The sequence below is a fragment of the Rhinatrema bivittatum genome, chromosome 15 (assembly GCF_901001135.1).
Source record: "Rhinatrema bivittatum chromosome 15, aRhiBiv1.1, whole genome shotgun sequence".
NCBI lineage: Eukaryota > Metazoa > Chordata > Amphibia > Gymnophiona > Rhinatrematidae > Rhinatrema > Rhinatrema bivittatum.
The window spans coordinates 74,592,560-74,604,882 of record NC_042629.1 but is presented as its reverse complement, the minus strand read 5'-3'; the positions used below and the strand labels follow the sequence as shown (position 1 = coordinate 74,604,882).

The 12,323-nt window shown below is 45.8% G+C and overlaps 1 protein-coding gene across 1 annotated transcript; it reads left to right on the top strand.

Annotated features, from left to right (window-relative positions):
- Nucleotides 1-301: 301 nt before the first annotated feature.
- On the top strand, nucleotides 302-1,228 carry LOC115076523 (olfactory receptor class A-like protein 4). Its single transcript, XM_029578064.1, has one exon. The coding sequence runs from the start codon at nucleotides 302-304 to the stop codon at nucleotides 1,226-1,228; it is 927 nt and encodes a 308-aa protein (XP_029433924.1).
- Nucleotides 1,229-12,323: the final 11,095 nt, after the last annotated feature.

The window sequence follows — 12,323 nt, the reverse complement described above, 5'->3', positions numbered from 1 at the left end:
AAGGTGGAGAATTAATTAAAAGTGTGTGTGAATGGGACGGACCCCATGTGCATCAGCTCTGCGTGAAACGTTGTGCGTTGCAGGCTTAGAAGAGCGGGTTAGACAAACGTGTGTGTGTGATCCCTTCAGGACCCATTGATATTTGGCTCAGACTTCTTGGCCTCCGTATCTACGTCGTCGGACTTTGACTGAAGTCTGGAGCTTCTGTGGTCAAATTCCAGCTACCTCTTCTCCCATTTTCTCTCCCCAAGAACGGATCCGGAGAATAATTCTTTTTCTTTCCCAGAGCTCTTTGCGGAGGATGCCTGAGGAGAATTGGGTGCAAAGTGCTTTTTATGGAGCCCTGGTCTTCCTTGGCATTCTGGGTAACATCTTGGTTCTCCTGAGTGTCGTATGCACTGCCGTGGAAAACCACACGATTCCAGCCTCGGACCTTATCCTTGCCAACCTGTCCACCATCAACCTTCTGCTCTCCGTGTTCAGGAATGCCTTTCTTTTCACAGCCGAGGCGGGCCTGCGGGTCCTTCTGTCCGCAGGCTGGTGCAAGGCGTTCATGTTTCTCTGGTTGCTCCTGCGCACCATGTGTGTGTGGGCCACCTTCTCCCTCAGCTTCTTCCATTTCCTCACCATAAGAAAGCAGCGTTTACAAATGACGAGGAGCAGCAAGGGAGCTTGGAGCATCGCAAAAGCCATCACTGCCGTATGGATTCTGAATTTCTTGTACTCGACTCCTGCTCTTGTGTATTCCAACCACGGTGCCAGCAATACTAATTTTACTGTTATGCTAGTCAGCAGTACGACCAGGCCTTTGCTGGGCTGCGTCTGGAGTTTTCCTTCTCAGCACAGTGCCTTATTGTATGTAACAACGTCCCTCATTATCCATGAGGTTATTCCCGTTATCCTCATGATAGGCACCAACAGCTGCACCTTGTACATTCTAAGCAAGCACATCAGGGTCACCGGAGCAGAGAGCATGCTGGGCAGGGTTGCTGCGGAGCGAAGGGCTGCTAAGGTGATCCTGTTCCTGGTGCTGCTCTTCATTGCTTGCTGGGGAACCAATGTGCTTGCAGTCAATTATTACAACTTTACCAGGGGCTCCTCCATGACCTTCCTCCTGCAAGTGGCCAATTTCGGGGCTTCTCTCTTCATGGCGTTTAGCCCCATTGTTTTGATTGCTGGGCACAGCAAACTGCGCAGGAGACTCCAGAAAATGATCTTCTGCTGCTAGCAGAACTCTGGGCTGTGGGGATTGAGACAGGTTTTTAGTAGGATGATTAGAAGATCACAACATTCAGTTTAGCAGGCGTGTAACCTGTCTTTACATAGAATAGCAAAGAGTCTTGCTTCACTGCTGGGCTTGTAGATTTTCAAAGTCATAATCGGTGTTTGCTTTTATTAGAAACAGGGAAGCTGGCACCAAACATTCTGAAGTTGACTTTTAAGATGACAGAAAAGTGGGACTTTTTTTGAAGCTCACCCTATATAGATTTTGTGAATCAAGGTTAGAAAAAAATCACAACAGATAATTCCATACTCCAGATTTATTTGAAGGGAAGGTGTTCTTACCAGCACAGAGTTGACTGAGAACTCTATAGATAGTATAATACTTTATAGTATAGGGATTTATTTTGGAGGCTTTATTGCTAGTTTAAAATGAGTTCCCAAAGGAAGATCTGAAGAAGGTGCTGGACCTGTGAGACCCACAAACTCATGCACAATACCATGTACAAACAGCGGCGGATTCCCGATGACAGACCGGCCTGGGGATTCGCTGCCCAGGCCGGCCCAGGAGATACCACGTGGTCTGCCGAGCGCGGCTCCGTCACGGCCACGCTCGGCAGACCACGTGACTAGCGTGACCGGCCCACCGGGAGATGCCCGATCCCCCGACAGGCCAATCCGCCCCTGTGTACCAAACAGTTTTTAGGTGCTGATAGCTTTCTATTGGACTAGCTTAATACATCTGTGCTGAGCTTTTGAGAGTTATCCTCTCTTCTTCTGGTCTAATGTAAGATATTCTGCGACAGCCTAGTTAGCAGGTCCAATGGGGGGGGGGGGGGGAGGGTATTAGAAATGGAGGAATTCTTCCGTCCTCCTCAATAGTTGCAAAGAACGAATCTTGACATTGTGGCTTCAGTACAGGTCAGTGGCTGGATTAATGTGCCTGTGGTCAAGAAGGCATTCCTGGCATGAAAGTAATGTGTGACCGCAGCAGGATTTGCAAGAGGAAGACGAGCACCGTGGAGGGCTTGCAGGGGCCGGCTGGCGGGGGGCTGCCGTGCAGAAGGTCCCTGCTTTGATCTGCAGGTTGGGCTTTGGGGGAGGCAACATTGGCAGCCCCCAGAGGTAGGGGGAGGAAGTCGGGTAACAGCTGCTGGCTGGATTCAGGGCCGCAGGAGGCCTCTTCCTAGCCCAGCACCATCACTGCAGTGAGTGGAAAGGAATCCCTAGGAAGCTGCAGTGAATGTTTCTGGTGCCGGCTCTGCTTCCAAACGAGCTGGGACTGCAAGGGAACAGCAGGAAAAAGAAAGCCTTTTATCCATGAGGGCCTGTGGCCTAGTGCATCCACTCCAGAATATCCCCAAAACATTAAAGGCAAAGCTGAGCACCTGCTGGCTTCTAAGTACATTAAGGGGCACGTTATATACACAAGACGTGGGTAGAACGGGTAGGAATAAGGAAGTGGGAATACTGGGTATACACTGCATATATGTACTCTACATATAAATAGAGATATATATATAAATATACACAAGAAGTGGGTAGAATGGGTAGGAATAAGGAAGTGGGAATACTGGGTATACACTGCATATATGTACTCTACATATAAATAGAGATATATATATAAATATACACAAGAAGTGGGTAGAACGGGTAGGAATAAGGAAGTGGGAATACTGGGTATACACTGCATATATGTACTCTACATATAAATAGAGATATATATATAAATATACACAAGAAGTGGGTAGAACGGGTAGGAATAAGGAAGTGGGAATACTGGGTATACACTGCATATATGTACTCTACATATAAATAGAGATATATATATAAATATACACAAGAAGTGGGTAGAATGGATAGGAATAAGGAAGTGGGAATACTGGGTATACACTGCATATATGTACTCTACATATAAATAGAGAGATATATAGTACATTAAGGTGCATGTTAAGGCACAGTGAGGCTTTCAGATAAATTAGATGAGTGCAATTCCTCACCCTTTGATTTCTTGTCTTTTCAAGATGTGAGGAGGGGAAGAGCAGAGCGGCTCCTGTATCTGCGCCCTCATCACTTCAAATCAAACTGTTCCCTGGTTCTTGCCCTCGATTCATAAGGCAGAATTGACCTTCTAAGTTCTTTGTCTCCGTGTGCCTGTCTGTCCCCTCCCCAGTTTCATTCCAGTTTCAGCCACAGATGCTGTAGCACCCAGCGACTCCCAGCTCACACTGTCCATGTGCCCTGGTTACCCTCTGAAATTCACATTTCTTTCCTATAGGGAAACAGGCCAGTTTGGTTGGGTTAAAATCTCAGGGAAGGCAGTGAACACTGTGATGTAATCAAGCATTTTATTTTAAACAGGGGGTGTACACAGCATCACATGGGGAACATACACGAATAAAAAGGGAGATCCAGACACCAAATGTCCTGCCAAACGTTTGTGCTGGTGATCAGTAGCTGATTGCTCTTCTTGCCTAGTTTGCTATAGGGAAAAGCCAGCTTTAGTATTTTATCATGCACTTATTATACAGATTCACATAATGCATGTTGTCATAATCGTGTTCAAACTTCTGTACCAAAAAAAAGGAAATGAGGCATCATGAAATATTCACCCAGCCCTTTGGGAGCTTCAGATTAGCACATATTTTCTTGTCTTTTCCAGTTAATGCAAAATATGCTCTTATTTAATATGCTGCGATTAAAATGGAATATTGTGAGTGGCAGGACTTGAGGGAGAGAACAAGCTATTTGTCTGGGGCACCAGAAACACAAGGGGCCCTCTTGAGGAAGATGAGTGACATCACTAAGGCAGAGCTTCAGAGCACCCTCACTGCTTGGTCCTATTCCTTAGTTTCTGATCTGTACACCAGTGTATCTAATACTCGTACTGGTGGAGAGCTTAGGATGCAAATTCATTATTCTGACAAAATTCCCACACAGGCTGCACAGTCCTGTCTGCCACTATAAGGCCACAATGAAACCAGCAAACTCTTCACTAAAATACATGAGGAAGACATGCCAGCAGATACGTATGTTAGATATGGTCAAACAAGTAATAATGTTCTAATTCTCTTTCTAATAAACTATTCTAGTATGCTGCAAGGCAAAAACTCATAATAACAACTTTAAAAAATATATTTGAAGCAGGAAACCTGTGAGGGAGTCAGTTGGACCTTTAGGTGATTGATAGGTTAAAGGGGATCTTAGGGAATATAAGGCCATTGCAGAAAGACTAAATTAATTCTTTGCTTCTGTGTTTACTAAGGAGGATGTTGGGGAGATACTGGTTCCGGAGATGGTTTTCAGGGGTGAAGAAACAGATGAACTGAGCCAAATCACAGTGAACCTGCAAGATGTAGAAGGCCAGATTGACAAATTAAAGAGTGGCAAATCACCTGGACCAGATGGTTTGCACCCCAGGGTTCTGAAGGAACTCAAAAATGAAATTTCAGATCTATTAGGTAGTTAAAATTTGTAACCTATCATTAAAATCATCCACTGTTCCTGAAAACTGGAGGATAGCTGATGTAACCCCAATATTTAAAAAGGGCACCAGGGACGATCCGGGAAACTATAGACCTGTGAGCCTGACTTCAGTGCCTGGAAAAATAGTGGAAACTATTCTAAAGATCAAAATCACAGAGCATATAGAAAGGCATGATTTAATGGAACAAAGTCAACATGGATTTACCCAAGGGAAGTCTTGCCTCACAAATCTGCTTCATTTTTTTGAAGGGGTTAATAAACATGGATAAAGGTGAACCGGTAGATGTGGTATATTTGGATTTTCAGAAGGCATATGACAAAGTCCCTCATGAGAGGCTTCTAAGAAAACTAAAACGTCATGGGATAGGAGGCGATGTCCTTTCGTGGATTACAAACTGGCTAAAAAACAGGAAACAGAGAGTAGGATTAAATGATCAATTTTTTCAGTGGAAAAGGGTAAACAGTGGAGTGCCTCAGGGATCTGTAATTGGACCGGTGCTTTTCAATATATTTATAAATGATCTGGAAAGGAATACGAGGAGTGAGGTTATCAAATTTGCAGATGATACAAAATTATTCAGAATAGTTAAATCAGAAGTGGTTGTGATAAGTTGAAGGAGGACCTTGCGAGGCTGGAAGATTGGGCATCCAAATGGCAGATGAAATTTAATGTGGACAAGTGCAAGGTGATGTATATAGGGGAAAATAACCCTTGCTGTAGTTACATGATGTTAGGTTCCATATTAGGAAAAAGATCTAGGCGTCTTAGTGGATAATACTTTGAAATCGTCGGCTCAGTGTGCTGCAGCGATCAAAAAAGCAAACAATGTTAGGAATTATTAGAAAGGAAATGGTGAATAAAACGGAAAATGTCATAATGCCTCTGTATGAGGTGAGACCGCACCTTGAATACTGTGTACAGTTCTGTTCGTCGCATCTCAAAAAAGATATAATTGCGATGGAGAAGGTACAGAGAAGGGCAACCAAAATGATAAAGGGGATGGAACAGCTTCCCTATGAGGAAAGGCTGAAGAGGTTAGGGCTGTTCAGCTTGGAGAAGAGACGACTGAGGGGAGATATGACAGAGGTGTTTAAGATCATGAGAGGTCTAGAACGGGTAGATGTGAATTGGTTATTTACTCTTTCAGATAATAGAAGAACTAGGGGGCACTCCATGAAGTTAGCAAGTAGCACATTTAAAACAATTTGGATAATATTCTTTTTCACTCAACGCACAATTAAACTCTGGAATTTGTTGCCAGAAGATGTGGTTAGTGCAGTTAGTGTAGCTGGGTTTAAAAAAGGTTTAGATAAGTTCTTGGAGGAGAAGTCCATTAGTTGCTATTAATCAGGTTGACAGGGATGGTAACTTTCAAACTGACACGCGTGCACATGGGCACACTGCTTTTATAATATGCACACATTTATGCGCACATGTTATAAAACTGGCTACTCACGTGTACATGCATGCACGATTTTATATCGATGCGTGCATGTTCGCTCAAATCCTTTCTCAAGCACATAAGGAGGGAGGTTTAGTAGGTACGCGCAGTGATGCAATAGGCCTATTTCCCAGTTCCCTCCCAGTTCTCCCCAGTAAAGGAGCAGACTTCCGAAACCCCCTACCTAACTTGCCTCCCTTTTACCCTACTAGTCCCAACCCGTAAAAGCCCTCTGACTACCCTTTTATTTAATTTAACTACTTACACACTGTTCATAGCAGAAGCAAGTTGCGCGATTTTGGGTCTGGCGCGTGCTTGTACGCGTAACCGACTTCATGGGTGCAGTCCCAGCCCCCTCCCCCCATGCCCCAACTCTGCCCCTATTTTACCAAACCTTTTTTATCCGCATATGGGAAATCTGTGCCTGGCTGCGGGCCTCTTAAAATCCTCGTGGCCCCCGCGCATCCCACTCACCTGCATCTCTCCCAGATTTGCCACTCATAGGGCTTTTAAAATCCACTCTGTAGGGAATGGCCACCGCAATTAATTGCATCAGTAGCATGGGATCTTCTTAGTGTTTGGGTAATTGCCAGGTTCTTGTGGCCTGGATTGGCCTCTGTTGGAAACAGGATGCTGGGCTTGATGGACCCTTGGTCTGACCCAGCATGGCAGGTTCTTATGTTCTTATGTTCTTATGTTTCATTTTCTGTATAAAGACAGACATCAGAGGGATGAGAGGAGAGGCACTGAGTGCAGCAGCTTAGCCTAAATTTCTCATTCTGTATCAGAAAGTTACGCAGAGGTCTCTAGTTTATTATAAATCACCTCCTAACATCTGTAGACTAAGTAAAACATTCTACAGAACAGCGTTGATGGCAGAAAAGCTGATGAGGCTGCTTTCATGTCATATTACATATGTCTGCATTACAGTGGCTGAGTTACAGGGAGTGGTGTAATACAGCTCATGTTGAAAATAGAATAAAATCATGGAATTCATTGATAAAATAACTCAAATGCAACCCTTATTGGGTGCCTGACTCAGAGCCTTTTGGGTCCCAACCATACACTCGGTGTTTGACATTGGCCTCACTGTGCTTGCACGTAGACTGCAAACTCTCCTGCAGCAGGGACATTGCAACTGGTTGACTTTATGCTGTACAGTGCTGTGGACAGCGATGGGACTCAAGGCGTGAGCATGACAGAGTTGTACGGATTGCTGGTCTGCTTTAAAACTCGCACGACTTAGTGGAAGGAAGGGTTGAAGCAAATGCCCCGTTTCAGTCGACTGCCACTGTAGAGGCAGAAGGAGCCACAAAGGGCTGGGCATGGCTGGCTACTGTAAATCACTCTTCGCAGGGCCTCCTGTAACGTAGGCCTCAAAGTGCTCGCTCATATTCAGCTCCTGTTTGAAGACGATGATGTAGCATTTGGGGAGAAAATTTGCCAGCAGAATTCCAAAGCAGCTGAATAGAATGATGGCCATTTGGACTACGGGCTTGTGCTCCAGCGCTGCCCCTGCGTAGGTTGGTATGCAGACGATCCAGGTGAAAATAAAGCTGAGCATGGCGAACGTGATGTCCCTGGCCATATTGTACTGATGGGAGGGCTTCTCGGACAGCAAGGTGCACATGAAGGAGCAGAGGACAAGAAATCCATTGTAGCCAAACATGAAGCTGAACTCCATCAGAGGGTTGATGGTGCAGCTCAAGAAGATATGCAAGGACTGGACAGGCATGTTAGCCTGCTCTTCCGAGAACAGCCTGGAGGCCTTTACGTACAGACCTCCCAGCAGCGCCTGGCCCAGCACTATGCAAAGAATGAGCAGTCCCATGCCCTTGTGCAGAAACCAGTGAAGCCTTGTCCGAGAGAGGCTCTTCAAGTCTGTGGATATTAAGATCTGGAGGGAATTGACCAGAAAGATCGCAAGACAGGTAGACAGAATAATGGACACAAAGGGTTGCTGCAGCTGGCACAGAAGGTCAGTGGGCTCTCCGATGAATAAACAGATGCTGCAAGCCATGGCTGCCAATGACACTAGCATGAGGAGGTTCAGGTAGCTCCCTGAGGCCTGGACCACTGGCGTGTGCCAGTGACTGATGAAAAGCCAGCCAATCACAATTGTCAGAAGCACAAGTGCTGCCATGAAGGCCAGGAGAATGCTGACAGTGCCTTGATCCCAGGAAAGAAAGGAAAAGCTGGTAAGGGAACAGGTCGTGCTCCCAGGCTCGGACCAGTGACCTGCAGGACATGGGGTGCAGTCTGGAACAAAAGAGCAACAGAGGGGAATTACACAAAGGCAACCACAGGGCACTGCTTCCAGGCATTATCGAGCATGCAGGGAGTCTCAGTGGGGTACAAGGAAAGCTACAGTGCGCAGGTCCCATCTTCCAACGTCCCCCGACCTGCTCGTGTGCGCTGGAAAGCTCATGCAACATCTCTATTGTCCACTGAATAAAAGGTATCACGGCCTTTATCAAGGGTTTAACTCTGGATACGTAGGCAGCAAAGGCTGTAAGCCCGGCTCCATTGTAGGCTCAGCAATCCCTGCTGAATGCAGATTGCCAAGCCCCAAAGCTCTTCCAAATCAAATCAAATGTATTTATTTATTTATTCATTCAAGTATTTATCATCCACCTACCTAGGCCAAGTACAAAAGATGGGTACTTCGAATGTAAGCCATCGCCACCTTGCATTCAATATGGGCTCATTTCACAAATGTGAACCCAAAACGGTTTACATAAATGGGAAGAGATTCTCCAGAAAGTCCAAACCTGTAGAGTTTACCAAGGTTCCCTCTGGACATGTCATGCAGTCAAAGCAGCAGGAATGGAAACCTTTAACGATCCTTATCTGGCCGGCTGAGCACTCCTTGGAGCAGGTGGACTGAGGTTCCTGGGGAGAGACAAACTCAGTTAATTACATTGCTCTTCTGCATACTGGACTGCAGTCATTGATATAATGGCCCATTGCTGTGCATACTGTGCTGTGCTCTGCTTATTTATGAATAGAGATAATAATACTCTAGGATTCGACCTTTTATAAGTAGGGAAAAGAGTTAAAAATACATTGGGCCAGATATACTTACTTAAGGGGTTTTCCCAGACATGTCTATGGGCAAAGAGTTAGAACATCTGGCTTGTATTTTGCACTTCAGATGGGTTGAGTGTTAGACCAGAGTCTGGATTCACTTGTCTTGCTTGGATATTATAATTGTATTATTATTATTAAGACTATGAGAAAACGTGTTCCAATGGCCGGTCAAACTCACACAATCCACGTTGAAATATTCAGAGTCCATGTTTATATTTAAATGACCGAAGAAGAAAGCTTTTTGAAGTGTTCTAATATTTTGGGATTAACAGTCAGCAATGTTGAAGGGATTATGGCTTTTGTTGCATTTTGGGGCTTTCACAGTAGATAATTATGCATAGGTAGCCTCCCCTGCCTGTCCTTTAGCACAGGTGATTGTGTTGGAATCAGATGAAACTCCAGATGTTCACCAACACAACCTTGACCTGTGGCCTCCTACTGGTCTTTAATTAGGTTTTCTTTTGGTGTACAGGGATGAGACGGAGCTGATGTGGTGGTGGTGGTACGTAAGAGCATAAGATGTGCCGTACTGGGTCAGACCATGGGTCCTGTTTCCAACAGTGGCCAATCCAAATTCACACGTACCCAGACATTAAATGAATATAGAGCCCAAGCTAATCATCCTTATTGATTAATAGCAGTTTATGGACTTCTGCTCTAGGAACTTATCCAACCCTTTTTTAAACCCAGCTACACTAAGTGCTGTGGAGAAGTTCAGCCCCTCTCTTCTACTTAAATGAAGACGTCCATATTTTTCACTGGCGATGATATGACTGGAAGGGGCGGGGAGGGGCAGGACAATATTCCGGAAGCATCTCCTTACCTTGCCATTTCCATGCCACTGGATGAGTGATTTATTCAGGGTCAGCTTGTCCTGGTACTCGCCAATCACGGCCACCTGGGCTCTGTCCTTCCCAGCCAGCCAGGTCAGGAGCTCGTATCCCGCATCTCGGTTCCCGTTTTCATCAAAGGAGAAGGAAGAGTTGTGAAGCGTGAAGTTCACTTTCTTCACTTCCTTCAGCAGCTGTGGAATAAAACATTCCTGGGTCGCCAGAGAAAGAACCCAAACCTCTGCCCTTAACCCTTTGCAACCTGCAGGTTATCGGCTCCAAAATGCGCTGTTCCAATCTGGAAATCCGGACTCCAGGCACCAGAGGGTTAATAAGAAGGCCCGGTACATAATGGGGTTTGGCTTTCTGTTTCGGGAGAATGTTTCCATGAAGAGGGCAAGCAAAAGAGATGCAGAGAGATCCTATTGTAGGCACTCAGCGTGACATACAAGGGGGAGGTGGTGATAATACCAAATATGCATAGAGGGGATCATTCGGTAACAGCCTGCCTACATTTTCAATCAAATATATGCATAACTTACAGCAACTTTGAAAGGGAAGCACGCACACAGGTTCCCTTTTGAAAATTACCCATCAAAACTACCCAAACACGTTTACACCGCGCTAACCTGTGCGCAGAGGTTTTCTGGGAAAATGTTCGCACTTGGGGGTCGACTTTAAGACCCGCGCATGCGCATTCATGTGTGCGCAGGTCCCGACGCGCGCACACGGATGCCCCGATTTTATAACATGCGCACGCCGGCACGCACATGTTATGAAATCCGATGGCTGTGCGCACTGCGCGTCGGATTATAAAACAAGAGCGCAAATGTCCTGGCGGCCAGTGACTCACGCATGCAGGGGGGGATTTTAAAACCTACGCGCAGCAGCGCAATCGGGCCTCCCCAGATTCCTCCCAGTCCACTCCAGGGAACTTTCCTATCCCTAACTCTAACCCTACCCTTCCTACCTCTTCCCCTCTCCTCCCCGACTCCTACCCCCTACCTAAATCTTGCATATTTTTTTTAACCTTGCTACTCCTCTGCTGCAGCAGTAGATTCCGCGCGCTGGCCGGATGCTGGCGCGTGCTTCTCCGGAACAGTGTCGAATGGCGCTGTCCCGGCCTGCCCTCCACTCCACCTCTCCCCGCCCAGACCCCACCCCCCTAGCCCGCCCCTTCTGAGAGGCCCAGCACTTCTGCACGTATCGGTGGTCATGTGCGTGGCTGGGCCCTTTAGAAAATGCGCTTGACGCATGCAAGGCCCAGCCACACGTGTAACCGCCCGTGTTTGCGTGCGGGGGCCTTTGAAAATGTACTTGATACTTTTGAAAATGCAAAGATGTAAGCTTACATGAAGAAACCCTCCCCGCCCCTGCACCGGGAACGTCTCTACTCACTGTGGAGAAATGTACATAAGAACATAAGACTTGCCATACTGGGTCAGACCAAAGGTCCATCTATCCTGTTTTGAACAGTGGCCAATCCAGGCCACAAGTACCTGGCAGGATCCCAAGGGGTAAATAAATTCCAAGATGTTTATCCCAAGAATAAGCAGTGGATTTCTGCAACTCCACCTTAATAATTGTTAATGGACAATTCCTCCAGGAACTTTTCCAAACCTTTTTTAAACTTAGCTATACTAGTAGCTTTCACCACATCCTCTGGAAAAGAATTCCAGAGTTTAATTATGCGTTGAGTAAAAACTATTTTCTCTTATTAGTTTTAAATGTATTAACCAGTATCTTCATTGTGTGTCCCCTGGTCTTAGTAATTTTTGAACAAGTAAACAACTGATTAATGTTTACTCATTCCATTCATTATTTTATAGACCCCTCAGCCTTCTCTTCTCCAAGCTGAAAAGTCCTAATCTCTTTATCCTTTCTTCATAGGGCAGGGGTGGGCAGTTCCGGTCCTCGAGGGCCACAAACCAGTCTGGTTTTCAGGATATCCCTAATGAATATGCATGAGAGAGATTTGCATGCACTCTGCCTCAGTTGTATGCAAATCTATGTCATGCATATTCATTAGGGATATCCTGAAAACCAGACTGGTTTGTGGCCCTCGAGGACCGGAACTGACCACCCCTGTCATAGGGGAATGGTTCCATCCCCTTCATCTGCTACATCTTTTTTGAGATGTGGTGACCAGAACTGAGCACAATACTCAAGGTCGCACCATGGAGCGATACAGAGGCATTAGGATATTCTCTGTTTTATTCTCCATTGCTTCCCTAATAATCTCGAGCATTCTGTT

Coding starts and splice junctions, on each gene's coding strand:
- LOC115076523 (XM_029578064.1), top strand. CDS start 302: ATGCCTGAGGAGAATTGGGTGCAAAGTGCTTTTTATGGAGCCCTGGTC.